Source organism: Stenella coeruleoalba (genome assembly GCF_951394435.1).
Source record: "Stenella coeruleoalba genome assembly, chromosome: 9".
In the NCBI taxonomy this organism is placed as follows: domain Eukaryota; kingdom Metazoa; phylum Chordata; class Mammalia; order Artiodactyla; family Delphinidae; genus Stenella; species Stenella coeruleoalba.
The window spans coordinates 60,054,151-60,078,616 of NC_137155.1; the positions used below are offsets into that span (position 1 = coordinate 60,054,151).

The 24,466-nt window shown below is 52.5% G+C and overlaps 1 protein-coding gene across 1 annotated transcript; it reads left to right on the plus strand.

Annotated features, from left to right (window-relative positions):
* Positions 1-7,254: 7,254 nt before the first annotated feature.
* Positions 7,255-21,267, plus strand: GHRHR (growth hormone releasing hormone receptor; the record flags this gene model as incomplete). The annotated part of the gene is made up of 13 exons (XM_079932317.1): positions 7,255-7,311; positions 11,480-11,582; positions 11,710-11,817; positions 12,504-12,607; positions 13,734-13,831; positions 14,558-14,690; positions 16,103-16,256; positions 16,544-16,604; positions 17,170-17,239; positions 17,930-18,021; positions 18,607-18,736; positions 19,291-19,332; positions 21,142-21,267. 13 exons carry the CDS (start codon positions 7,255-7,257, stop codon positions 21,265-21,267), a joined length of 1,278 nt encoding a protein of 425 aa, XP_079788443.1.
* Between the last annotated feature and the right edge of the window lie 3,199 nt (positions 21,268-24,466).

Below are 24,466 nucleotides of genomic sequence, written 5' to 3' on the forward strand. Positions count from 1 at the left end.
GCTCATGTATATAACGTGCTCATTAAAGGGCCTGGCACATAGTAAACTTGATATAAGTAGTAATTATTGTAGAGCTAAAATATTAAGTTTAATAATATAGTAAACACCCTGAGTCCATCACTCATCCCCCAAACTAGAACATTTCCAGTAATTTGCACCTAGCTATGTGTCCCCTACTCCCTGAAGACCCCTTAGAGGTATCTACTATCTTGAATTTTGCGTTTATCATTCCTTTGCTTAAAAACAGGCTTTATTTTTTATCATGCACATATATGCGCCTAATCCATCTATTGTTTAATGATTCTCTTTTTGAGATTTATGGAAATGGTAGCATATTGTAGATACTTTTCTGGGGTGTTCCCTCCATCTTCAGTTTCTGAGATTCACCCATCCGTCACCTGTGGCAGGAATTCATTTATTGTGGAGAATTTGCCACCCTTGGTTTCTCCCAGCTGCTCTTGCCCTCTCCTGACCACTGGCCACACTGTAGCCAGGGAGAGTCTTGCGCAGAACAAATCCCACCACCGGTGCTGCTACAGCCTTGGAGCCTTTCTACCTCCACCCCTGCAGCCCTCTGCTGGCCCTCCTCAGCCCCCAGCCCAGTCCCTGGATGCAGGGCCACTTCCCTGTCTCCCATTGCTCTGGGAGCAGTGGCTGGCCAGGTAGCACCCTAGCTTTGCTTCTGACCATCTGTGTGACCCTGGGTAGGTCTCCTGCCCTCTTTGGGCCTCTGTCTCCCCCCACCTGTGAGGAGAGTGGGTGAAGCAGTCCATCCTTCCTCGGCTACAGAGTCCTTCCTCTGCCTGCAGGGGGCACCTTGCCCCATCCAGAAAGTAAGGACAGTGTGTGCGGGGTGCAACCTCATTCTCTCCTCTCACTGGGGCCCGCAGGGGCACCTTTCCTCGGTGAGAATCCCACAGAGCTCTGGGGACTCTGCTCCCAGCACCTTCAGTTACGGTGTAATAATCTCTTTAACACCAAAATAAGCCATTGAAATTTTGAATCAGACCCTTGCAGTGAATGATAGCATGGAACTTGGGCCACAGACAGTACCCGAGGCTGGGAACCTGGAGATCTGGGTCCCAGTCCCAACTCAGAGAACTTACTTCCCGTGTGACCTCGGGCACCTCAGTTTCTCCTTCTGCAACATAGGGGCAGTTATCCATGCTGGGCATGTGCCAGGGACAGTTATCCCTCACACAGAGCACCTCTCGTCAGGCCTGGCTGGAGATAGCCTGCTCCAGGAGGAGGGGAAAGTCTCAGGGAAGTTTAAAGTTTATAAGAAAGGAGTTATCCATGCACACATCAAAGCGCCTTCTTCAGTTAGAGGAAAACAAAGTGTCACATTGTCCTCATGTTGCCTCGCTGAAGGCCAGTGCTCTTCCGGCACCCCACCGCCCTGTCCGCACCTTGTCCCGCCCTGCCCCGCCCCCATTTAGCAGGTGTTCCTGCAGGGCCATAATTTCTGCTCAGGGGAGAAATCCCTTTGGGACTCGATTGACCTAAAAAACTTAGAAACTGATTTGCCCTCTGAGCCCAGAGAATATAAGTATCCCTGGCCCTGGTCCTCATCTTGACCCTGACCCTGGCTGGAGACTGAGCCCTGACCTTGACCCCAGTCTGAGCCCCAAACCTGGTCCAATCCAACTCAGACCCCAGGTAGATGGCAGGCTGACCTGTGACTCTGGACAGAGATTGAGCCCTGACCCAGGCCTCAGGCAGAGCTGGGTCATGAGTACATGTGAGAATGATTATGGCTTCAGGCAGTCAGAACGCCTGCGGAGCCTCAGCTAGGTGGGGTGCCCCCTCAGACGGCCAAGGATGGGGCTTCTGTCCGTAGGGATCCATTCTGAGGCCCCAGCGCCCCAGCTCCTGTGCTAGCCTGTTCCTGCCCTTGAGGAAAGGACAGACTCAGGGAACAGGAAGAGGGGCTAAAACTCAGCCAGGTATACGGCTCGCTCTGGCCTTGCTCTGAATACCTTCTGTCTGAAGCCCACCCCGGCAAGGGAGATCTCGGCCAAATATCCAGAAATAGCTGCACCCTGGGGCCTGTCCACCAGCTACAAGACCCCAGCCGCAGTTATGGACACGCTTGGAGCCTCCTGAGACCGCTTTCCAGCTCGGCCCCTTCTGCGGGAATTAGGAAGAGGCAGCAGTTGCTCAGCATCACCACCAGGGGGCAGCAGACAGAGGCAGGCCTGAAAAGCCACTGTGGCAGGGGTCCCTGGGAGTTTTGCTGTGGGTTGGAGGGCCTTTCAGGGAGGACCTTGATGGTCTGTTTAAAGATGCCCAACTGCTTGTGGTGCAGACATATCCCACCCTGACATCTACAATACCCACCGGTGACCAGGAAAAATTAAACACTAGCTACTGTGATCTTTTACATTTAATTTTAATTTTCCAAGTAGTGCACAAATACATTTTTCTTAAACACTGGAATATCGGAGTTAAAGCGACTGTTCCATTTGACCATTCCTCACATTCCATAGCCTGTCCCTTTCCTCTTTTCTCCATTTTTAGGATTTTGATGTGGGAGCTTCCGGACATAAAAAAAAATACTTTTCTATATACCAATATGTAAGATTTTTCTACATATAATTGTATCATACGTGAACAGAGATAATTTTAGTTTTTCCTTTCCAGTTTAGGTACCCTTTATTTCTTTTTCTTGCCTAAGTATTCTGGCTAGAACTTCTAGTACTATGTTGACTAGAAGTGACAAAAGCAGACACCCTGTCTTGTTCCTCATCTTAAGGAAAAAGCTTTCCGCCTTTCATTACTGAATATGATGTTCACTGTGGGTTTTCATATGTGGCCTTTATCAGGCCAGGGAAGCTCCCTTCTGTTTTTAGCATATGGAGTGTTTTTATCTTGAAAGGGTATTAGATTTTGTCAAATGATTTTTCTGTACCCGTGGAGATGAGCCTGAGTGCTTTCCTCCTTCACCCATTAAAATCTAATATTTTGTATGTTTTGTTTAAATTTCTTGCTGTTAAGGTAGAAGGAGAGTAAATCATTCTCTTGTTACTCTGTCTTGCAGGGAAGCAGAAGTTCCTCAAGTATATATTTTTGAAATCTCTCCATGTTGATACAAATAGCATTAGTTTATCCTTTCAATGCTTTACAGTATTCTGTTGTATGAATATATCACATTCTATTTAGCTATTCCATTATCATTGGACATTTGTGTTGTTTTCTGGGTTTTACTACACATTATAAATAATACTGCCCTCTGGAACAAATATCTAGAAGTGGAACTTCTGTTTTATAGGGTATGTTCATTTATAGATTTAAAAGATTATATTATATTGCTTTTCAAAGTGGATATACCAATGTCCACTCCCATCTGCACGATATAAAAGTACCGTTTCCCCACATAATTCCACACATCATATTATCAGACATACAATTTTAGGCAATGTGATAAGTGAAAAAGAGTAACTCATTATTATTTTCATTTTCACTTTCTTGAGTATTCGTGATGTTGAGCATTTCTTCATCTGTTCATTGGTCCTGTCTTACTTATTTTCTGAATTGCCTGTTTATATCCTTTGCTCACTTTTCTGTTGGGTTATTTTTCTCCTTATCATTAATTTGTGGATATTTTAAAATACATTTTTGATACTATATCTTTGTCATTGTTGGTTGCAAATATTTCCTTCAGCCTGTAGTTTGCTTGTAGTTTTATTTATGGGGTCCTTTCTCTCTCTCTCTCTTTTTTTTTTTTTGTGGTACGCGGGCCTCTCACTGTTGTGGTCTCTCCCGTTGCGGAGCACAGGCTCCAGACGCGCAGGCTCAGCGGCCACAGCTCACGGGCCCAGCCGCTCTGCGGCATGTGGGATCTTCCCAGACCGGGGCACGAACCCGTGTCCCCTGCATCGGCAGGCAGACTCTCAACCACCAGGGAAGCCCTATGGGGTCCTTTCTTGAATATACGTTTTCTTTAATACTGATGTGGTCAAACTTATTAATCTCTTCTTTATGGTTTTAATTTTGTATATAAGAAAGTTTCCTTTCTTCTGAGGTTATAAAAACAAATTTCCGTTTTTGGAAAAAAATATTATTTTGTTGTTTTACAGGTGGGACTTTAAGCCTTCTAGAATTTATATTTTGTAAATGTGAGCTAGAGAGATAATCTTATTCTTTCCGTACAAAGAATTGATTGTTCTAACTTTCTCTGCTGATGGTCCATCTTGTAACATGTTGTCCTCTATGAGTTAGGCTCTGTATGAGGTACTTTATATGCCTTTCCTCATCTGCTTATCCCATCAACCCTACAAGCAAGGTATCGTCCTCACTTTTCAGATGGAAAAACTGAGGTTCAGAAACGTTAAATAACTTGCCCAAGGCCACACAGCTGGTAAGTGGTGGAGTCAAATTTTGAACCCTGAGCAGATACAGAGATAGAGATGGTAGTTCAATGACCCTGGCCCATTCAGAAGGGACAGTGGGCCTGGGGGAACCTTGGGGAACACAAACGATTAGATCAGGGTCTCTCAACCTTAATCCTATTGACCTTTGGAGTGGATCATTTATTATTTTTTTCTTTCTTTCTTTCTTTTTTCTTTTAAATTTTATTTATTTTTGGCTGTGTTTTGGGTCTTCATTGCTGTGTGCAGTCTTTCCCTAGTTGCGGCGAGCGGGGGCTACTCTTCGTTGCCGTGCGCAGGCTTCTCATTGCGGTGGCTTCTCGTTGCAGAGCACAGGCTCTAGGTGTGCGGGCTTCAGTAGTTGCATCAGGCAGGCTCAGTAGTTGTGGCATGCGGGCTCTAGTGTGCAGGCTGAGCAGTTGTGGCGCACGGGCTTAGTTGCTCTGCGGCATGTGGGATCTTCCCGGACCAGGGCTTGAACCTGTGTTCCCTGCATTGGCAGGCGGATTCTTAAGCACTGCGCCACCAGGGAAGCCTGGCTCATTTTTTAGATGGTTGTGAGGGCCATCCTGTGCGTGGTAGGATGTTTAAGAGCACGTCCAGTTTTTATGGTTTTTATCCCTTACATAAAAATAGCACCGTGTCACACCTCCTCCCTACCCCCTGACCCCTGGCTGTGACACTGAAAACTGACTCTAGGCATTGCCAAAGATTCCCCAGGCAACAGAATTGCTTCTTGTTAAGGACTGCTAGTTTATATACAATGGAAAATTACTCAGCCATAAAAAGAAACAAAATTGAGTTATTTGTAGTGAGGTGGATGGACCTAGAGACTGTCATACAGAGTGAAGTAAGTCAGAACGAGAAAAACAAATACCGTATGCTAACACATATATATGGAATCTAAAAAAACAAAATGGTTCTGATGAACCTAGGGGCAGGGCAGGAATAAAGACACAGGTGTAGAGAATGGACTTGAGGACACGGGGACGGGGAAGGGTAAGCTGGGACGAAGTGAGAGAGTGGCACTGACATATACACACTACCAAATGTAAAATAGATGTTAGTGGGAAGCAGCCGCATAGCACAGGGAGATCAGCTTCGTGCTTTGTGTCCACCTAGAGGGGTGGGATAGGGAGGGTGGGAGGAAGATGCAAGAGGGAGGAGATATGGGGATATAGGTATACGTATAGATGATTCACTTTGTTATATAGCAGAAACTAACACAACATTGTTAAGCGATTATACACCAATAAAGATGTTAAAACATTAAATTCGTTACAAAAAAAGAATTGCTAATTTAGGTAATAATTACTAGTAGTATTAACATCAATTATTAGCCCTCAGTAATACTAATTGACATAATTATCAACAGTGATTACTGCGGTATTTGATCTTGGGCTGTTGTCTCTCTGTAGCTAGGGGACAGAGGCTCTGGCTCTCCCTTAAAGATACACCTGGTCAGTGCTCTGCTTCCGGCACTGCATCCTCACTCAGCCTGTCAACAGAGGGGCTCTGCTTCGTCCTGCAAATGTGCGAGCTAGTTGTGGTGTGAGACCTGTCCCAGGTCACGGCCAAGCACATGAAAACGCTTGTGCGAGGGCAGGAATGTCTGGGCTGGGGACGCTTCATGTTTTCTTTTCAAAATATTTTTCTTTGTTGGTGATGAACACCAATGGAAAAATAAAGCCCTGCTGATGTAAGACGATTCCTCAATCCAGACGTGGCAGGGGCAAGGAGCTTCATCATTCATGATTCGAGTTAGGCTGTAAACACGTCTGTGTCACAGTGTCTGGCCCGTCAAGCTCTGGGAATGCAGACCTGCGCACAGATGTTGGGACCTGCCAGGTACTGGCACATTCAGGGCCCTTGAAGATCAAATGTGCTTTCCAATCCCCCCGGTGCCGTGGAGGATCCAGGGCAGTTTAGAACACTGTCTGTAGCCTGGCCAATTGGGATTCCTCATTTTAAAGTCTAAAACGATAATAAAAATAACCAGGCAATGAATATGGAAAATGAACCGAGCTGTTGTGTAGGTCCTCCTGTTTATGCCCCTGATAGCAGTGGTTTTGCCCCATTCAGGATGGCTTAGCTCCATGAATCTTCTTGCACGTTTCCTGTTTTTCTCCGTTGCCATGAGGACTTCTGGAGAGATCGACAAGGCCCCCCTGTAAAATCCAGAGCCTGGACACCTGCAGACTTCACCTCGCCATCCAGGCTGGCATCCTTGCCGGGAACAGAAATGAGGTTTTGCTGGTATGTCACCTCTCGACCAGCCCATATGGGTGCTTCGTGATTGCCCAGCCCTTTTCTAAGCTCATTCCTACTTTGCAGCCTCCACTGACACCCTATCCACCTCTGCTGGGTCCCCAGGGCTCTGAGTTCACCCTCCAGCACTGTGGATGACGCTGGGATCACAACCAAACTGGGGGCTCCCTGAGGGTGGGCCCAGGCCCTCTTCTTCTTCTCTGAGTCTCTCCAGGGTGGGCCCGCAGAGGGCTGGGCTCAGAGAAGAAAACGATAAAGAATACTGACCTACTGGGGTACGAGGTGTCCTGTGGCTGTCATTTCTCTGTGACCTTGGTGTCAGGACAGACACGGGCCGACTTACAGACAGAGTGGAGGGGGGTTGCAGGGGCCCACCCCGTTTCTCCTGGGAACGTGGAGTCCCACCCCAAGGCCGGGGCTGAGATGGGCACGGTGTCCTGTAATCCTGCTGAATATTCAGCCGTTCTGTCCCCTTCGCTGGCTCCTGCCTATGCAAACAGCCACCTGGGAAGGGGAGGCAGACGGTGTGCTGGCAGCAGCGACAGGAGCAGGGGACAGTGGGCAGGAGAGCGGGGCTCACCGAGGCTGACCGAGGAGCCGCTGCCACGCCCCTGCCATGGACAGCAAGGTGTGGGGTGCCTGCCTCCTCTGCTTGCTGTGCCCCTTACCCACCGTGAGTAGCCAGCTCAGACCCTCCTGCCCCTCCCACTGGGCTCAAGAGCTGGGAGCCACAGGGCCATACTGGGGTCCACCCTTCACCAGCACAGGCGTCTCTCTACCAAGCCAGTGGTAGATGAACTCTTCATCTCCTCCGTGGCCCCCTCCTCTCCTCCCCCACCCTTCCCAGGCAGCCTGCTCATCCCTGGGGAGCTCCGACAAGCAAACGGTCCTTCCTGGGGCTGAACGGAATTTGCTTGCCCGTTGCTCCCCCCAGGGCCTGTCTGCACCCTCTGGGGGCCACAAGACTCTGTCCCCAGACAGTACTTCCGCCTCCCCTTCACACCCCAAGTCTTATCCACACCCCCTCCTCCGACAAGCTCCCCAGAGCCCTCTGTCTCCCCAGGAGCCCTGGAGCCACTCCATTTGGCTGCTTCCTTTGAAGAGGGTGTGGCCAGGGACTGACAGGCCCTGGGTAGTAAGTGAGCAGCTGCTCCCCTCCGGCATTTGGGGGACGCTTCCTCGCATGATATGCCCTGGGGCCCTGAGAAGCTGTCCAGCTCGGAGGCCTAGAGTGCTGGAGAACGGGCTGCCAGGAGGGGGCCCTCTCTGAATGTGCCACATTTCCCCAGCATGCTTTCCCGGAGTGAATGCAAGTGACAGGGACGCGGGGACCAGGATGGGAGACACGGGTCCCGGGGAGGCAGCTGCAGCTCCCAGGGACTCCCGAGAGCCCGCTCTACTGGCTTGTGTGTGAGTGTGTGTATGTGGGCGGGGGCCCGAGCCGCGCCTCCCAGGCACTCTGCTGCATCTGCCCCTCGGGCATGGCCTTTAGGCTTGAATCCTGGAGCCCTGAAACTAGCTGTGTGATCTGTGCAAGTCCTTTCCTGAGCCTCACTTTGTAAAAGAAGAGCACAGTGTCTTCCCCCCAGGGCTGCTGTGCATGAAGTCAGATCTGACTTGTCAAAGGCTGGGCATGGGGTGCAGTGAGGGAGACTTCTACGCCCTCCCCTCTTCGGTGAGGGGTGCCCCCTGCCTCTCATCTGTGTGCACCCTACAATGAATGCTCTATTTTTAGGAGGGGAGACTGAGATCCCGTGGGGGTCATTCAGCTGCTGGTGGCAGGGTCAGGGCCAGCACCAAGTCATTGTTTCCCAGTGTGGCCTCCATCCTGCACAGACCCCGGGTTAGCTGTATTCACGGTCAGCAAGGCCGAGGTACACAGGGCGACAGAGTCTCCCCTCAGGAGGAGTGGGTCCGGTACAGGGGCCAGATGATCCCCGAGCCCTAGGTGAGTGGGGCGGGGTTTGGGTAAGTCTTGGAAATGTCCACCGTTCCCCACCATGTACCGTCTCCACCTGTTACCACACATCTGGGTCATGAGTTGGGCTTCCCTGAATTTTCCTCCCCTTAGGAACTGTGAGGGCTGTCTGTCTCTCCTTTCGGTGGGAGGCTTCCCACCAGGGACCCTAGTTCTTTTGGCCTCAGTGGTTCCCTAGTCAGGCCCTGAGAAGGTATCCCAGGAAGGGATGGGCTGCATACGTGGAGGGGGTGGAAGGGCAGATGGAGCCCACAGTCCCATATCAGGTGAGTCTGCCCTCCCCGTCTACCCACTTCTGACCATCAGACTGCTACTGGGGACATGTAGGGGAGATAAGACGGGGGCTCTGCTCTGAGATGGCTCCTGGGTCCCTGAGTCCCGGGGAGGAAGCCAAGAGGCACCACCAGGTTGGAGACCCAGAGGCTGGGCGGCAGGTGGAATCTGTAACCTGAGGTCCGAGGGGCCCAAGCAGGAGGTGGCAGAGCTGAGCCCAAGCTGGATTTGGGCGAACAGGGTCAGCAGGTCAGGACAGGGGTGTCCTTCCCCATAGGGCAGGGCCGGTAGGGGTGAGCCTACTTACTGGGCTGGGTCTCCAGGTCCTCTCCTAGCCCACTGGCCTGTCCTTGGGTCCCTTCCATGTGGTCACCTACTGTCCACTGTCCCCGCTCTGGTGTTTGAAGTCCCTCTTCTCTGACCCCAGCCCCTGTCTCGCATCCACTGTGCTCCTTGACGTGCCTGGATTTCTGTCAAAGGACACTGGGCGTTAATTAAACACCTGCTGATACAGACTCTGTGCCGGACATTGGGGCTCGTGTGTGCATGCGTGTGTGCGTGTGGGTGCGAGGATGGCCATGGGAAGGGCTCTCCCCTCACTCAGCTCAGCTGCGTCTGCCCACTCCCTTGTCTGTGCACATTCTTTGTCCCAAGTGCTCTTTTCCTCACCAATTAAAAAAAAAAAAAGCTCCTTTTGTTTCAGGTCCGGCTCAAATGCCACCTTCTCAGTCCCTGTGAGAAGGGCCACCCTCCCATAGTGCCTGTCCTGCCTCTGATCAGTTTGTATTGGATCTATCAGGACCGGGTTTTAGCTCCCATCCTCACTCCACGCCTCCCTGTGAAATCCTTGGGGACAGAAATCTACACCGATTGAACTTGATGTGCATGTTGTACACAAATGTGGGCTGTGGATATGTTCACAGTGTAAGGAGCACGTCTTATAAAGTTGGGTTCCCTCACATGTATCTGTCTGGGGCTGTGCCCTGTTGGACAGTCCATTTCAGTTTTTCTCCAGTCTGGGGCAGTGGGAGGGAGAGGTGTTAAGAATTCCTGCCTTTGACTCCCAGCTTCCTAGAGAACTTGTTAAAATGCAAAGTCCTAGATCCAGCCATAGGTCTCTGCATATTCTTGACTCCGTCCCAGGTGATCTGCAGTTAGATCATGAGGCACACGCTCAGAAATACTGCTAGAGGGTTTCCAGAAAAACAGCTTCTTTACCAGCTTCCAGGGATCATTCCCTGTGGTCACCGGGTGGCACCAGGCTCTGGGAAACTCCTTCCTGATTACTGAGTCACACCACAAATCCATTATCCCTCCATGTGTCTGTCCGTTACCTACCCGTCCATCTTCACGTGCATGCCCTCATCCATCCACCTGTCCACCCATCCATGCATGTATTCACGCATCCCTCTATCTATTCACCTATCTATTGTACGTATGTTCACTCATTCTACCAGCCGGCCACACAGTTACCCGTTCATTCATTCATCCATGAATCCGCATTCATCTGCTCTTTCACCTCATTCATCTACTCATTCACGTATCCGTCTATCCTCTCACTTACTAATCTACCCATTTTTTTCACATATCTTTGTCAGGGTACCTCTGAAAGCAGAGCCTGAGACAAAGGCATCTGTGTAGGTAGTTGCATTAGTTTCCTATTGCTGCCGTAACAAATTACCGCCAACTTAGTGACTTAAAACGGCACAAATCTATTTTCTTACAATTCTGGAGGTCAGAAGTCCAGAATGGTTTTCAGTGGCTTAAAACCAAAGTGTTGGTAGGGCTGCATAGTGCTTTCTGGAGGCTGTAGGGGAGAACTCGCTTCCTTACCTTTTCCAGTTTCTGGATGTCACCTGCATTCCTTGGTTCATGACCATACACCTCCAAAGCCAGCAGTGTAGCATCTTCATCTCTCTCTCTCTCTCTCTCACACACACACACACACACACTCACACACATACTCCTCTGCTTCTGTCAGAATATCTCCTTATCTCACCCTGACACTCCTGCTTCCTTCTTATAAAGACCCCTGTGATGACATTGGGTCCACCCAGATAATCCAGGATAATCGCTCCATCTCTAGATCATTAACTTAATCACATCTGCGAAGTCTCTTTGTAAGGTTGCCTAGTCACAGGTTTCAGGGATTAGGACATGGACACTTGGGGGGGCCATTACTCTGTCTACCAAGGTACTTTATGCAGAATTGCCTTCGGGGAGTGGGAGTACAGAGCAGGGGAGTAAAACAAAGAAGGAAAAAAGGCTGCTACACGGAGGCATTATTGAGTTGGCCATCTCTGTGAGATCTTCTGAAGACTTTTGTTTAATGTGACTCAGAACTTACTTCCATGAAATGAAAAGGGGAAGCAGCCATCCAAATCTCTACTCTCTCTGCCTCCCTCCCTTCCTGCTTGTCTGCCTTTCGTCCAAATATTCATTAAGCATACCTGGATGAGTCGGGCCCTGTGCTTGAGAGCACGGCCGTGCAAATGAATCAGGCTTTATCTCTGTCTTCAGGTCGTTAGACCAGCAAACCCAGAAGAAGCATCCAGCTGGCTCAGCTCATCCCATTCACTGTCTCCTGCAGGTACTGGGCCACGTGCACCCAGAGTGTGACTACATCACCCAGCTGAGAGAGGATGAGCGAGCTTGTCTGCAAGCGGCAGAGGGGATGTCCAACTCCACCTTTGGTACGTGGCTTGGGAGGGCGGGGGTGGCTTGTCACGGATTTCCTGATCTCCTCCAGCCTCCCATTCAGGATGGTGGACAAGCCTGTCCCCTGGGCTGGGTCTCCTCTGCTCCCATCTCGCTGTCTAGGCTGCCCCAGGACCTGGGATGGGCTGCTGTGCTGGCCGACGGCAGGCTCTGGAGAGTGGGTGAGCCTCCCCTGCCCGGCTTTCTTCTCTCACTTCAGCTCAGAGCCAGGTGAGGGGCGATGGGGGTGTGCTGGGGGAAGGGGGGGACGCGGACGTGACGTGGTTGCATCTGGTGGTGGCAGAATGTGGTGGCCACACTCCTGGCTCTGGGGCCAGGCAGACCTGGATTGAGCACTGCCTTCCCCCTTCTCCTCTTTCAGTGTGACCTTGGGCAAGTCAGTCACCCTCCCAGACCCTCAGCTCTCTGACCTCCCGTGACCTGGGGAAAACAAGAGCACTAATTGCACGGAGGGTGGGGTTAATGATCGGGGCTTGGCAGTGCTGAACTCAGGGCCTGGAATTGAGTAAATGTCCTCTGGGAAGTTGTCTGCTTCACCTCCCTGGCCTGGGTGTCTGGGGTGGACGGTCCCTCCAGGGGCAGAGAGGGCCTCCTTTCTCCCCCCTGCCCTTAGGACGCTGGAGGCCCAACTTGCTACTCTGCTCCTCAAGGGAACCATTCTTTCAATGAACAGAAGGTGAGTCTGAGGCCAGAGAGGAAGTTCCTAGACCATGTCCCAAGCAGGCTGGGCCTGGACCCCAGGCCTCTGGAGAGAAGGTTCCTTTCTCTCTGCTGCAGAGATGGGCTGTCTGTGCAGACCCTGCCAGGGTCACTCCCCGGCTCCCCGACCTCTCCTGGGGAGAGAGGAGCAGCTGTCCTGACAAAATCTCTCCTTCCCTGCCTCTGTTGCCTCCCAGGGGCCGGGGCCTTGAAGCGGGATTGCACCATCACGGGCTGGTCTGAGCCCTTCCCGCCCTATCCTGAGGCCTGTCCTGTGCCCCTGGAGCTGCTAACTGAAGAGGTGAGAGGCTCCTGGCATCTTGGAGGAAGGGTCGCCGTGGATGTTTGATTGGGTGGTGGACCGCACAGCTGTAGGGGCCGCCATTCCCATTGCAGTCAGCAGGTTGGAATATTCATTACAGCACATTTCCGGAAGATGACAGCGTCTGGAAGAGAGGGGGTCTTGTGCTAACTTGCTCAAGGGAGACAGGTGGACCATGCAGCTAGGAGGGAGAGGGGAGGCAGAGGACAGGGAGGGAGACGTGCTGGCCACCGTCTTCTTTTCTCCTTGGCGTACCCTCTCTGTGCCCAGGCCTCCAGGGCAGGGAGCTGAGAGGAGTTCTGGGAAACAAAGGCCCTTAGTGGTCCTGGGCAAGCTCCTTGCCCTCTCTGGCCCTCAGTCTGTGGGCAAGCGAGAGAAACCAAAGCCTGGAGTGATGTCAGTGCCCCCTAACCTCGCCGGCACACCCCACGCCTCCAAATCGAGCATGGCCTTTGCAAGTTGCCTCCACAGCCATAATCCCATATCTCTTTCCCCCCAGCCCTGAAGGCAAAGCATGAGTCTGACATTTTTTCAGATAAAAAGACTGAGTCTGGGAGGGGCGATGATTGCCTGCAACCCTCAGGGGAGCTGGGTCCCCGATCGCTCCCCTCCCCGCAAGGCTGCACGCTCTGTCCCCATCTCCGGAGTCCAGGCTTGACTTAGATGGATCCAAACCTTGGTCTTGGAAAGAGCTTTTCCTTGCAGCTGTCCCCGGCTGTCCCCTTTATTTGGGGATGTCATGTTCCCAAGCCAGTGAGCAAGCTGGATGTCAATAAACAAGCCCGATTTCCTCCTGAGCGTTGTCACTCCCCGGGGACGTGCGGTTTCTGTGGCCGCCTCCCCTACCCCCAGCGACAGCCAGAGTTAAGCATCTAGCTCCCCTCCCCCTCCCCCCGCCCCTCCCCTGCTTCCTCACCAGCCGACAGGCTGCAAACAAAATCTTCGCTTCAGTTCCGGAGGGAGTTTGCTGTGGTCCCCACAGACGCCCCTGCCCCGACACGGGCAGGTTCGGGATAGAATTGAAAATGTCACCTGTTTGACTGTCAAGCCTCCCTCTCCTCAAAGGCCCAGTTGCTGAGCGTTCCTCCGTCTCCACCCTCCCCAGAAATCCTACTTCTCCACCGTGAGGGTCGTCTACACCATGGGCCACAGCGTCTCTGCCGTGGCCCTCTTCATGGCCATCACCATCCTGGTTGCCCTCAGGTTCGCCATCCTCACCACCTGCTCCAGAACCTACGCCCTCCGCGTCGTCCACAGCACCAAACTTGAACCCTTACCTGGATATGCAAGACTTTCCCAGATCTGCCATCGGCCATTTCTAACTTTTCCTTTCCCTTCCCCCAGGCGCAGACCCCTCCCTTCACACTCCAGGTCTGGCTCCCACCTCTACACCTCTGCTTGTGTGGAACTTATTCTATTTGCTTGGAATGCCTGCCTCCTTTTTTCTCAGTGCCCTCATATCCCTTAACATTCAAAGCTCAGCTCAAGAGTCCTCTTTGGCCCTGCTGTGAAGCCCTTCTTGGCTAATTCAACCCTTTGATCTTTGCCCTCTCAAAGCCCCACCTCACCCCACCCCCAGCCTGGCCTGTGCTGTTCTCTGTCTCCTGGGGATGAGCCGCCTCTCTCTGATCATCAGGGGGCCCCCCTGGGCAGGACCCTGTCCTTTCTGCCTCTGTCCTCCACACCGTGAGCTCCCTGAAGGCAAGGGACTGACTGCTATTCTCTGTCCTCTCACCTACACTGAGCCCAGCCGTCCTGCAAGGTTATAGCTGAAGCCTCAAGTTCAACGCAATCCAATCTGAGGCAATCCAAGCCAAGCCAGTTCAGTTCGCCTCGCGCCCCGCTCAGCCTCCCCAAGCCCGCTCTGAGCACACGCGAAGCCCCTCTCCCACCTTGCGTCCTGTTCCTCTCCCCTCCTGCCCCCTCCAGGAGGCTCCACTGCCCCAGGAACTACATCCACACCCAGCTGTTCGCCACCTTTATTCTCAAGGCGGGAGCTGTGTTCCTGAAGGATGCCACCCTCTTTCACGGCGAGGACACGGACCACTGCAGCTTCTCCACTGTAACAGCCATGGGTCGGGGTGCTGGTGCGGGTGCGGGCGAGGAGGTTGGATGAGAGATGCAGATGTGCCTGTCGGGGTAGCGGGGGCTGACCCTGCGGCTCCCACTTTGCTAACGACAGAGCGGGAAATCACCTCTCCCCCTTCCTCCCCCTCCTTGCGGTCAAGTTCTAAATCCTCCGGCTGTTTCCTGGACGACGGTGCCCATCCACAGCGCTTCCCTTATTCCACTCTCCACTCCACATTCTGTATTCCTGTTCCATTCCCCATCCCATATCCCAAGCCGGACCCCATTTCACTCCAGCCAGCCTTTCCATTTCACACTTCCTCCGAGCACTGTCTGTCTGTGCTGGGCATGGGTATGTCAGGGCCTGGGCAGAGCCGTGTGCCTCCCTTGAGGAGCACCCCGGGTGCCTAAGGGGACAGATTATACCAGATTTTATGGGACCACTAGGTAGAGGAGAGGGCTTCAGGGAGGAGATAGCTTTGGAGCTGGGCGGGCAGCAATGATAGGGAGGGAGTGGGGAAGGCCACGGTGAACGTGCCCAGTGTGAGACGACCCGCTCTCACGGACAGGAGAAGCTGGGGCAAGTCCAAGAAACAGGGGTGTCATCCTGGGGGCAGGGAGGTGGGCTATGAGAAGAGACCGAAAATAAGGGAAGTTGGGCTGAGTGTGGTGGCCCAGCACTTACCAGGTACTCTGACACCGTGCTGGAAATGAACAGCTACATGAATGAACAGGTGACCTTCATTCGTTAATGAAAGGCATAATAATAGTATCTGTATCGAGCACTTATGTGACAGGCGTTACGCTAAATGCTTTACATATGTTATCTCCTTTTGCTTCCTACGTCTATTTTCATTTTAGTCCCATATGTAGATGAGGGATGATTGGCGATGTCACCCAGCAGCTGAATGGTGGGGGCGGGGCCAAGCCTGGGCCATTCTGAGACAGATGAGCAGAGTCATGCAGTGAATGCATGAATGCGTGCACGGGTACACGCGCGTATGTTCGCAGGACGGAGCAGTGCATGAATAAATGGTGTTCTGTATCCTCAGCTCTAGGGATTGACTTGAGCTCAGGAGGGATGCGGTGAGAGTAAAAACAGTAGCAATTCGCATACAGGGTTTCCGTTTAATCCTTATGATGAGGCCACGAGCCGGCACTGGAAGTTTTTCCTTTTAGAGATGATAAGCTAAGGTGTGGGAAGGTTATCCAGCTGGTAAATTTGAACCCAGGCTGTCTGGATCCCAAATCTGTGCCCTTAACCACCACATTACCCTACCACACACCCCTCTGGGGCAGCCCAAGGTGGAGGAGACCTGGAGGTTTGGGGCCTGAGTGGGGTAGGGGAGACTTGGCGGGGCTCCACGGGATGTCCGGGCTCTGAAGTGCGCAGCCCCCGGCCCACAGGTTCTGTGCAAGGTCTCTGTGGCCACCTCCCATTTCGCCACCATGACCAACTTCAGCTGGCTGCTGGCAGAAGCTGTCTACCTGACCTGCCTCTTGGCCTCCACGTCACCCAGCGCAAGGAGAACCTTCTGGTGGCTGGTCCTTGCTGGTTGGGGTGAGCACCGAGGGCTGGTTTGGGCACTGTGCGGGTGTTGGGGGGTCGGGGATGCCCAGGGAGCTCACACCAAGGTCCCTTCATCTCACTCACGATGACCCCAAGGCCCAGGGAGAGGAAGGGCAGCCTACAGTCCTACAGCAAGTGCTGGAGTTCAGGGCCAGGTTCCCGGTCTCCGGGCTCTCTCCTGGTCCCGCCTTCACAGTGTCCTGTGTGACTGGCTGTAGTGGTGGGAGGTGGGCACAGGATGAACACCCCTTACTCGTGTCTTTTCTGTACCCCCTCAGGGCTTCCCCTGCTCTTCACCGGCATGTGGGTGGGTTGCAAGCTGGCCTTTGAGGATGTTGCGTGAGTCTGGGCTATCTCTTCATCACACCCGTACTGGGTCCCCATGGGGCATGGACTGGACGCTCAGGCAATGAGGCTGTCCTCCAAGCTGGGAAGAGGAGGAGAGCTCCCAGGCTTGGGAGAGGGGTGGGAGATGCAGTCGTGGATCGCACAAAAGGGGCTTGAGCCTGGGCACGAAGGGGGTGCAGAATCTCAGGGTTCAGGGCTCAGGGGGTAGGGGGCTGTAAGTGGGGGCCTTCTGGAACAGGGGGCGTGTTGGAGCCACAAGAAGGCAGCAAACAGACTGAGTTTTGAGAAACTCAACCACCTAGGTGGAGAGAAGGAGTGAACCCAGCTTGCATCAGGGCACGCCTTTGGCAAGTGCCTAAGTGTCTGAGAGGACATAGATAAGGCTGGTTGGGAGTAGGGTGAGGCTAGAAGGCTCAAATTCCAAAGTGAGGAACCTAGAGGCTGGTAGGTAGCGAGGAGGGAGGAGCATGGGTGCCACAGAAAAGGGCTTTCCAGCAGCTGCACTCTTCCCACCCCATCCCACCCCCCCATCAGTCCCGGCCTGTCCTCTCCCCAGGTGCTGGGACCTGGACGACAGCTCCCCCTACTGGTGGATCATCAAAGGACCCATCGTCCTTTCCGTTGGGGTCAGTGCCTGGGGCCAGTGTCCTCTGCTTTATTCAGCCAACCTCCCTGGGTCCACCGAGCAGCCATACACAGCAGGAAACATGACTCCAGGCTGGGAGTCAGGACACCTGGGGTTCCAGCCTGGCTCTGCCCCAGATTCTCTGTGAGGCCCTCTCTGGACCTCAGCAGCCCATTGGTAAAACCCGCGCTCAGGCCTCTTCTAGTTCAGAGCTTTGATGAGTCTGGCGCCCTGGTTGCAGATCACCTACCACAGCAGCGAGGCTGGGCTGGGAGAGTAGAAGACGCGGCAGCTGAAACTCCTACCTGCTCCCACGTGGAAGACAGGGCAGCTAAGACTGGTTTTTGTGGCCTGGGTGAATGTACGCATTTTTGTCAGTTTTGCAGTTGTACAAAGAGAAGGTCACATGCTTTGTGCCAGAGAAGAGCCTGAGAGGTGCTGGAGGCAGGATGGCAAGGCCTGACCTCCCACCCTTGGTCCTGGGACTGGAAAGGGAGGGGGACCCTGAGCCTCCTATGGGACTGTCCAGTCTCAGTCAACAAGGTCTAGAGCAATGACCTGCACATCCATCTACCTGCACATCCCTGCCTCTCAAGGATTTGAGGTTTCTAGTCCCCAAAGATGTCCCACCCCAGGCCATTTGGGTCACCCCTGACCCTTGCCTTCCACCTTCCTACACCTCTATTTGCAGGTGAACTTTGGGCTTTTTCTCAATATTATCCGTATCTTGCTGAGGAAACTGGAGCCAGCTCAGGGCAGCCTCCACACCCAGCATCAGTACTGGTAATGTGTGTGTGTGTGTGTGTGTGTGTGTGTGTGTGTGTGTGTGTTTCCGGGGGTTCTGGGGACATAACTGGAGTAGGAGTCAGCATGGTTCTCTTTTATGCACGATTAGGCATCCATGATCCTGGTCCAGTGCTTGTCCCTATGTCCCCAGAGAGAATAGATACGGTTCCTGCCCTCCAGTAGGTCACAATATAGGAAGGATGGGGCTCCAAACAGCCAGTTGCCAGGCCAAGTAGGCTGATGAGTGTTGGGATCAATTTCTACGGGAGCCTGTGGAAGGAGATCCTTTCGAAACAGATGGTGGGGTTGGAGTACAGTCTGGGAAGACTTCCTGGAAGAGGTGTCTTTGAACTAGGCTTTGAAAGATACATAGACTTGACTAGAATAAATAGAGACAAGAGAATTTGGCAGAGGGAACAGCAAAATCCAGGGGCCCAAAGTAAGGAAGCCCACGTTGCATGTGGGGAGTTCTCCAGGGTGGCTGGTGTGTAGAATTGATATGGGAAGCTGGTGGGAAGTGAAAGTAGGTAGGGGGCCCATGCGACTTTCTAATTCCAGCCTTGGGCTTGTTTTTTTCTGCAGGCGTCTCTCCAAGTCAACCCTTCTCCTCATCCCGCTGTTTGGAATTCACTACATCATCTTCAACTTCCTGCCTGACAGTGCTGGCCTGGGCATTCGCCTCCCCCTGGAGCTGGGACTGGGTTCCTTCCAGGTGAGGACCCCCACAGCACTCACTCCTTCCCTCTGAGTCCTTGGGCAGGAGGAAGGTGCTGCCGCCCACAGGCTTGATTGATTTCATGGTAGGGTGAGGGCAACTAGGCTCGTTATTCTTCCTTCCAGCCACTCATCCATCTATTCAAGTATCCATCTGTCTGTTTTTCTCCCATCCATCCATCTCTCTATTCATTCAACTACTCATGCACCTATCTACATATCCATCCATCTACCCATCCATTCATCTAATCTATTCAACATTTACTGAGCACCTCTTATGTGTCAGGCTCTGTGCTTAATACTAGGGGATGCAGAAATAAAGAGACTCAGAGAAACAGGCCAACGGGGCCAACAGTACAGCCTTGGCAGGCTTGCTATGACAATTAGATGTGACAATATGCCTGGCACATGGTAAGTGATGACTTTCCCTTTTCCCAAACACTTGGTCCAAGTCACAGCCTGGCGGAGAGTAGGGGAAAAAGGTAGTAGGAAGACTGCAGACACCTTGAGGCCAGGCCAAGGTGATGGGGTCCTTTCTCTTTGGCCCCGCAGGGCTTCATTGTTGCCATCCTGTACTGCTTCCTCAACCAAGAGGTATGTGACTCAGGCTATCCTTATTTGTTAAGCCTTCCCTCCCACCAGTCCTAAGGCTGCCTCTCTCTTGCCCAGTCCCTGTAAGTCCCCGATCAGGCCAAACACTGAGTCCTGCAATCCTTTGTGGAAATCTGTCCTGAGTTTCTGGATCGAGCTTAACCTGAATACTTCCTGTACACATCTTTTATCCATCCCTCCTCTGGGCTGGGCCAAGATTACTGTCCATTCAGCAGGAGGTGGAGAAGGCCTTTCAGGGATCAGAAGAGGGATCCAGGGGTGGGTTAAAAGGATCCTTTACTTCTGTGTTTCTAAAACTGAACGACAGAGAGTGGGGGAAGGAATAAGTCGGCTCCTGGAGAGACAGGGACAAGACACAGAGGAACCAAGAAAGTCAGAGGTAGACATACAAAGTCTAGGAAAAGAAATTCAAGTGCAGAGACAGGGAGGATGATGGAGAGAAAAGCCAGGGACTCTGAGAGAGAGCACCTGGAGGGGAGATGCACAAAAAGAACAGACCAGAGGTGGACAAACACATGAACAGACAGAAGAGATGGTACCGGTGCACATGTAGAACTATGGAGAGATGGTAAAGAGGAGTGAATGATAACATCCCTCCCAGAAGACACTTTGCATTTTTCCTTTAGGACAGACTGCTTTATGGGGAGGGGTGGGAGAATTTAACTCAGCGCCCCAGACAACCAGGTCCTGTTGCTGTGTGCACAGGCAGAGTCATGGGCTCCCTCTGGTGGCCAAGGATTTGCTGTGGGCTCTGTGTTCTGCTGGAGACCTGGATGTACGTACCTGTACCCCAGCTGTGGAGCATTGCACCCCCCTATTCTGCCACCGCTGTCTCTTATTGGCTCCCTCCCCTCTGACATTCTTTGCTCCCACCCTAGCCTTTCTGAGTCTTCTGCAGCCTTATCTGGCGTCTGGATGCAGACGCAGGACTGCAGTATCTGATTGTAGTGGCTCATGGGCCCTGGGGTTGCTGAGAGGGGCGAGGAACAGCCCTGGACGAGGTGGGTGGGATCTGGAAAAGGGGATTCCACAGAGAGTTGTGAAGGGATCTGTCCCAGGAAGAGGTTTGGGGACCAGATAGTTACATGCCTCTGGAGACAGGGAGCTTACTACCTGTCAATGACACTTTCTATCATCAGGAAGCTCACCTTTACGTTGAATGGAAATCTGTCTCCTTTTTGTCTTTGTCACAGCTTAAATTCAGCTCTGTCAGAAATGTCACAGCCTCTCAGCCCCCCTTTGCCCCAGCAGCCCCTTGGAGATGTGATGATACAGACACTCCCCCCCCCCACTACATCTCCCAAGTGGCTTTTCCTTCAGTTACTCTCAATCCCCTCAATTGCACCTCCTCAGACAGAGTTTGGAGGCCTCTCTTTCTTCAGGTCATGTCCCCTGGACAGGTTCCCAGTGGCCACAGTTCAGCTCAGTGGGCAGGGGCAGGAATGAACCCCAGAGCAGGGGATGGTCTAAGCTTTTGGGGAAGACAGAGTAGTTTTTTGGCCAGAAACTCAAGAAAGCACCCAGAAATATCTTTAACTGGGCCCAGACAAAGGCAGTGCTAAAAGAGAAAGGAGCCAAAGGGACTGTCAGAAATACGGGAAGGACGAAGTAGTATCCTCTAGAGGTAGTACTTAGCAGTGGCTGTGGCCAACCATAGCTTCTCCTGCTCCAGGAATCCCTGTCTCTGTTTCTCCTGCATGGTCTCCCCCTGCACCCTCAGCCCTACTGGGGTTGAGTAAAGAAGTGGCAATGGGACCTTCCTAACATCCTTCCTCTTGTCCTTGCTTGGAGGTGAGGACTGAGATCTCACGGAGATGGCGTGGCCACGATCCTGAACTTCTGCCAGCCTGGAGGACTCACGCCAAGTGGACGATGCCTTCCCACTCAAGGGCGAAGGTGCTGACATCTGTGTGCTAGGCTGGCCACATCACGTGACTAGAATCCACACCTGAACTTGGGCAGCTACCCGGGCCCACCACCCTTCAGAGGAGTGAGAGCAGTGCCCCCTGGGAACCGTCAGTTGACGCCTCCACCCAAGCTGCTGCCCAGCCTTTCTTCCCTGTCCTGTCCCTGACTCTTTTCGCCCAGGTCTCTGTGGGTCCACCTCTAATTTCCTTGGTTCCTGTCTGTTCTTCTCATGTTCCTCTTCCTGGAGTCTGGGCCATAGCCCAACGCCAGAGGAGCCAATAAACTTGTAAATGAATAGATACACGTTTGAGTGAAACCGTGCGCCTCTGCAGGGGAGGGATCTGTAGGCTTTATTTGAACCCCCGGTGCAGACGTGCATTTATCGCGTCTCAGTTCATGTCACGTCCCCATCACTTGTCTGTGCAAGGATCCTCTTGTTTAATTCATTAAAAAAATGTATTCTCTTTTGTCTCTACCTGCACTCCCATTCCCCTCCTCCCACAGGCAAACATTCCAATGTGTTAAATGTGAATTCTTGTGTTTCTGTGTTCTTGCAAAATGCATAGCGTTGTGTGTGTCTGTACTTCTCATTTCCATAAATGCTGTCGGTTATAGGCTTCATCCTGCTTCTGATGTTTTTCCTCTCAGCTTGGTACTTTTAAGACATCCACCCTTGCTGCCATGTGCTCATCTGGTTGCCTGTTTTGACTGCCGTATGGTGCCACACGGTGTCACCGCCCACCTGTGACCGTCCTGTCTCCCCCTGCCTCTAGGTGAACGTTCACAGGCTTGTGCCCTCGTGCCCCCATGCCAGCAAGCCTTTCTCCGGGACACATACCACAGAGTGGAAGCGCCAGGTCAGCGGTTGTGCCTTTTCTTAAGGTGACGGAGTGGGTGCCAGATTGCACTCCAGAGCTCCGGCGAGAGCTCCCCTCCCGCCGGCAGCTCTGTCAACACTAGGCGTTACCCAGTCTTTGGGTAAAGAGATCATGGCTGATGTTTATTTTCTTTTAAAACCCCTTCCATTTCTCCCAAATGCCCTACAATGAGTATGAACTGCTTTTATGATCTGAGACTAAAGGAAGAAATGCATGGTAGGGTTTTTAGGCTGTGGCCACACTTTGACATTTGTCTGACCAGGAAAGTGCTGGGCAGCTGGGCGTTTATGGCCAACAATGTGACCTTGGGTTTAGTATGGCTGCATCTCCTTTCACTGACCCCTGTGACTGTAAGGGCAAGAGTGGCCATCAGAAGAGAAGACAGTGTGCAGGGAAGGCTGAGGTAGTGAAGGAAGGCTTCCTGGAGGCTGGGGAATGGAGCTGAGTTCTGCAGGACAGATCTGCTGTGAGTGGTTCAAAAATGGGAGAGATTTTGTTTTAATAGTCAGAGTGGTCTCCTGAAATTTTTTTTGTTTTCCTAAACCCTGGGGAGGGGCTGTGCCCTTCTATTTATTTATTTTTATTTTAAAATTTTATTTATTTTATTCTTTGCTGTGTTGGGTTTTCGTTGCTGCACGTGTGCTTTTCTCTGGTTGTGGCGAGCGGGGGCTACTCTTCGTTGTGGTGCATGGGCTTCTCATTGCGGTGGCTTCCCTTGTTGCAGAGCATGGAGTCTAGGTGCGCAGGCTTCGGTAGTTGTGGCAGGCGGGCTCAGTAGTTGTGGTGTACGGGCTTAGTTGCTCCGCGGCATGTGGGATCTTCCCAGACCAGGGCTCGAACCTGTGTCCCCTGCATTGGCAGGCGGATTGTTAACCACTGCACCGCCAGAGAAGCCCCTCCTGAAGTCTTAACTGGCATCAGTAGTGGTTAGTTAGCAGTTAGTGTTAGCAGTTCGTGGTGGTAGCAGTGCTTGAAGCAGAAGCTCACTTTGTGAATTGGCCATCCCTTCCCTAGAGGTTTCATCTATGGCTGGAAGTCTACTCCTTGTTCCCTCCAGTTTCTACTGGAGCCTCAAATTCCCACCACTTTGCTAGTCTCTTCCACTACAAGGATCCTTTGCCTGGGGCTACATTGAGGGTTTCTGGGCAGATTCCTTGATTGGCAAACCCTTCCCTTCTCGGGGCCTCAGCAACCCCATCTGCAGCAGGAAGGAGTCGGTCAATAGGTGACTTCTGAGAGCTTTTCGAAAGGGACATTAATTACAGGCAACAGAGTTGAGAAGAGCAATGCTTAACTTGGCCACCAGGTGGCAGAACAATGACGGTCAAGAACATTGGCTGGGCTGACCAAGCTCCCTGATGAGGCCCCAAAGCTGGAGATGGACACAGGGCTCCCAGGGCCTGGCCTGGGCCAGAGTGAGCCTGGAGGGCTGGTGGAAGAAGGACCTCATGGTCTGGCCAGCGTAGGGGGACAGGAGGCTTTTGGAGGAGGCGGGGAATGGGACACCCCCGAGTCCTTCCGACCCCAGTCTTGAGGAGGAAGAAGCTGATAAGAAGAGTGAGAGCTGAAGGGATAGGAGAACCTGTGCTCACTGGAGTCTCTATACAGGGTTCACACCAGATGGGAGGGGTTTCCCTGGGCCCCTGGTTTTAGCAGGGAAAGTAGGATTTTCCATCATCCACTGTAGCGTTTTCCTTCCAGCCAGCTTCTCCTCAGGTCCTGAAAGGAGTTTCCTAAAGGGAAGGAAGAAACGTCCCTGTTGTGGCCAACCTGTACTCCTCTCCACTGTGGGGAGGAGGAGGGAGGATTAAAAAGAGGGGCCTGTTCCCTGTCCCAGAGGAGACCCCAGGAATGTTGAAGAGATCCCCAGGAATGAGCCCAAACCTGGATGTGAATAAGAACGAGTGTGTGGGGCTCAAATTCTCTGGGCTGTGGGAACTCAGAGAACAGGGTGTCGGTGAGGGCAGGAGCAGTCAAGGAAGGCTTCCTGGAGGAAGGGACTCGGGCTGGTTGTATAGATCCTAGAAACCCACCAGGCCGAGAGCCACCATCTGCTGGGCAGGAAGCAAGAGTGTGGCCAGTCTCAGCTTGAGGAGCAACATTTGGAGGAAGGGGCTGCAGGACAGGATGGCGGGTATCAGACTCAGACTTTGCTCTCCTCAGGGATATTCATGGGCATTCCTGTTAGGGCTCTGTGGGGCCACCTATTTGCTAAGTACTTGCTTAGGTGGCAGACACCTTGCTAGCACTTAGAAACACGGCTGCAAACAATTCCAGAACATTCCTATTCAGGGACTTAGGGTCCGGTTAGGGAGAATATGAGTCAGAGG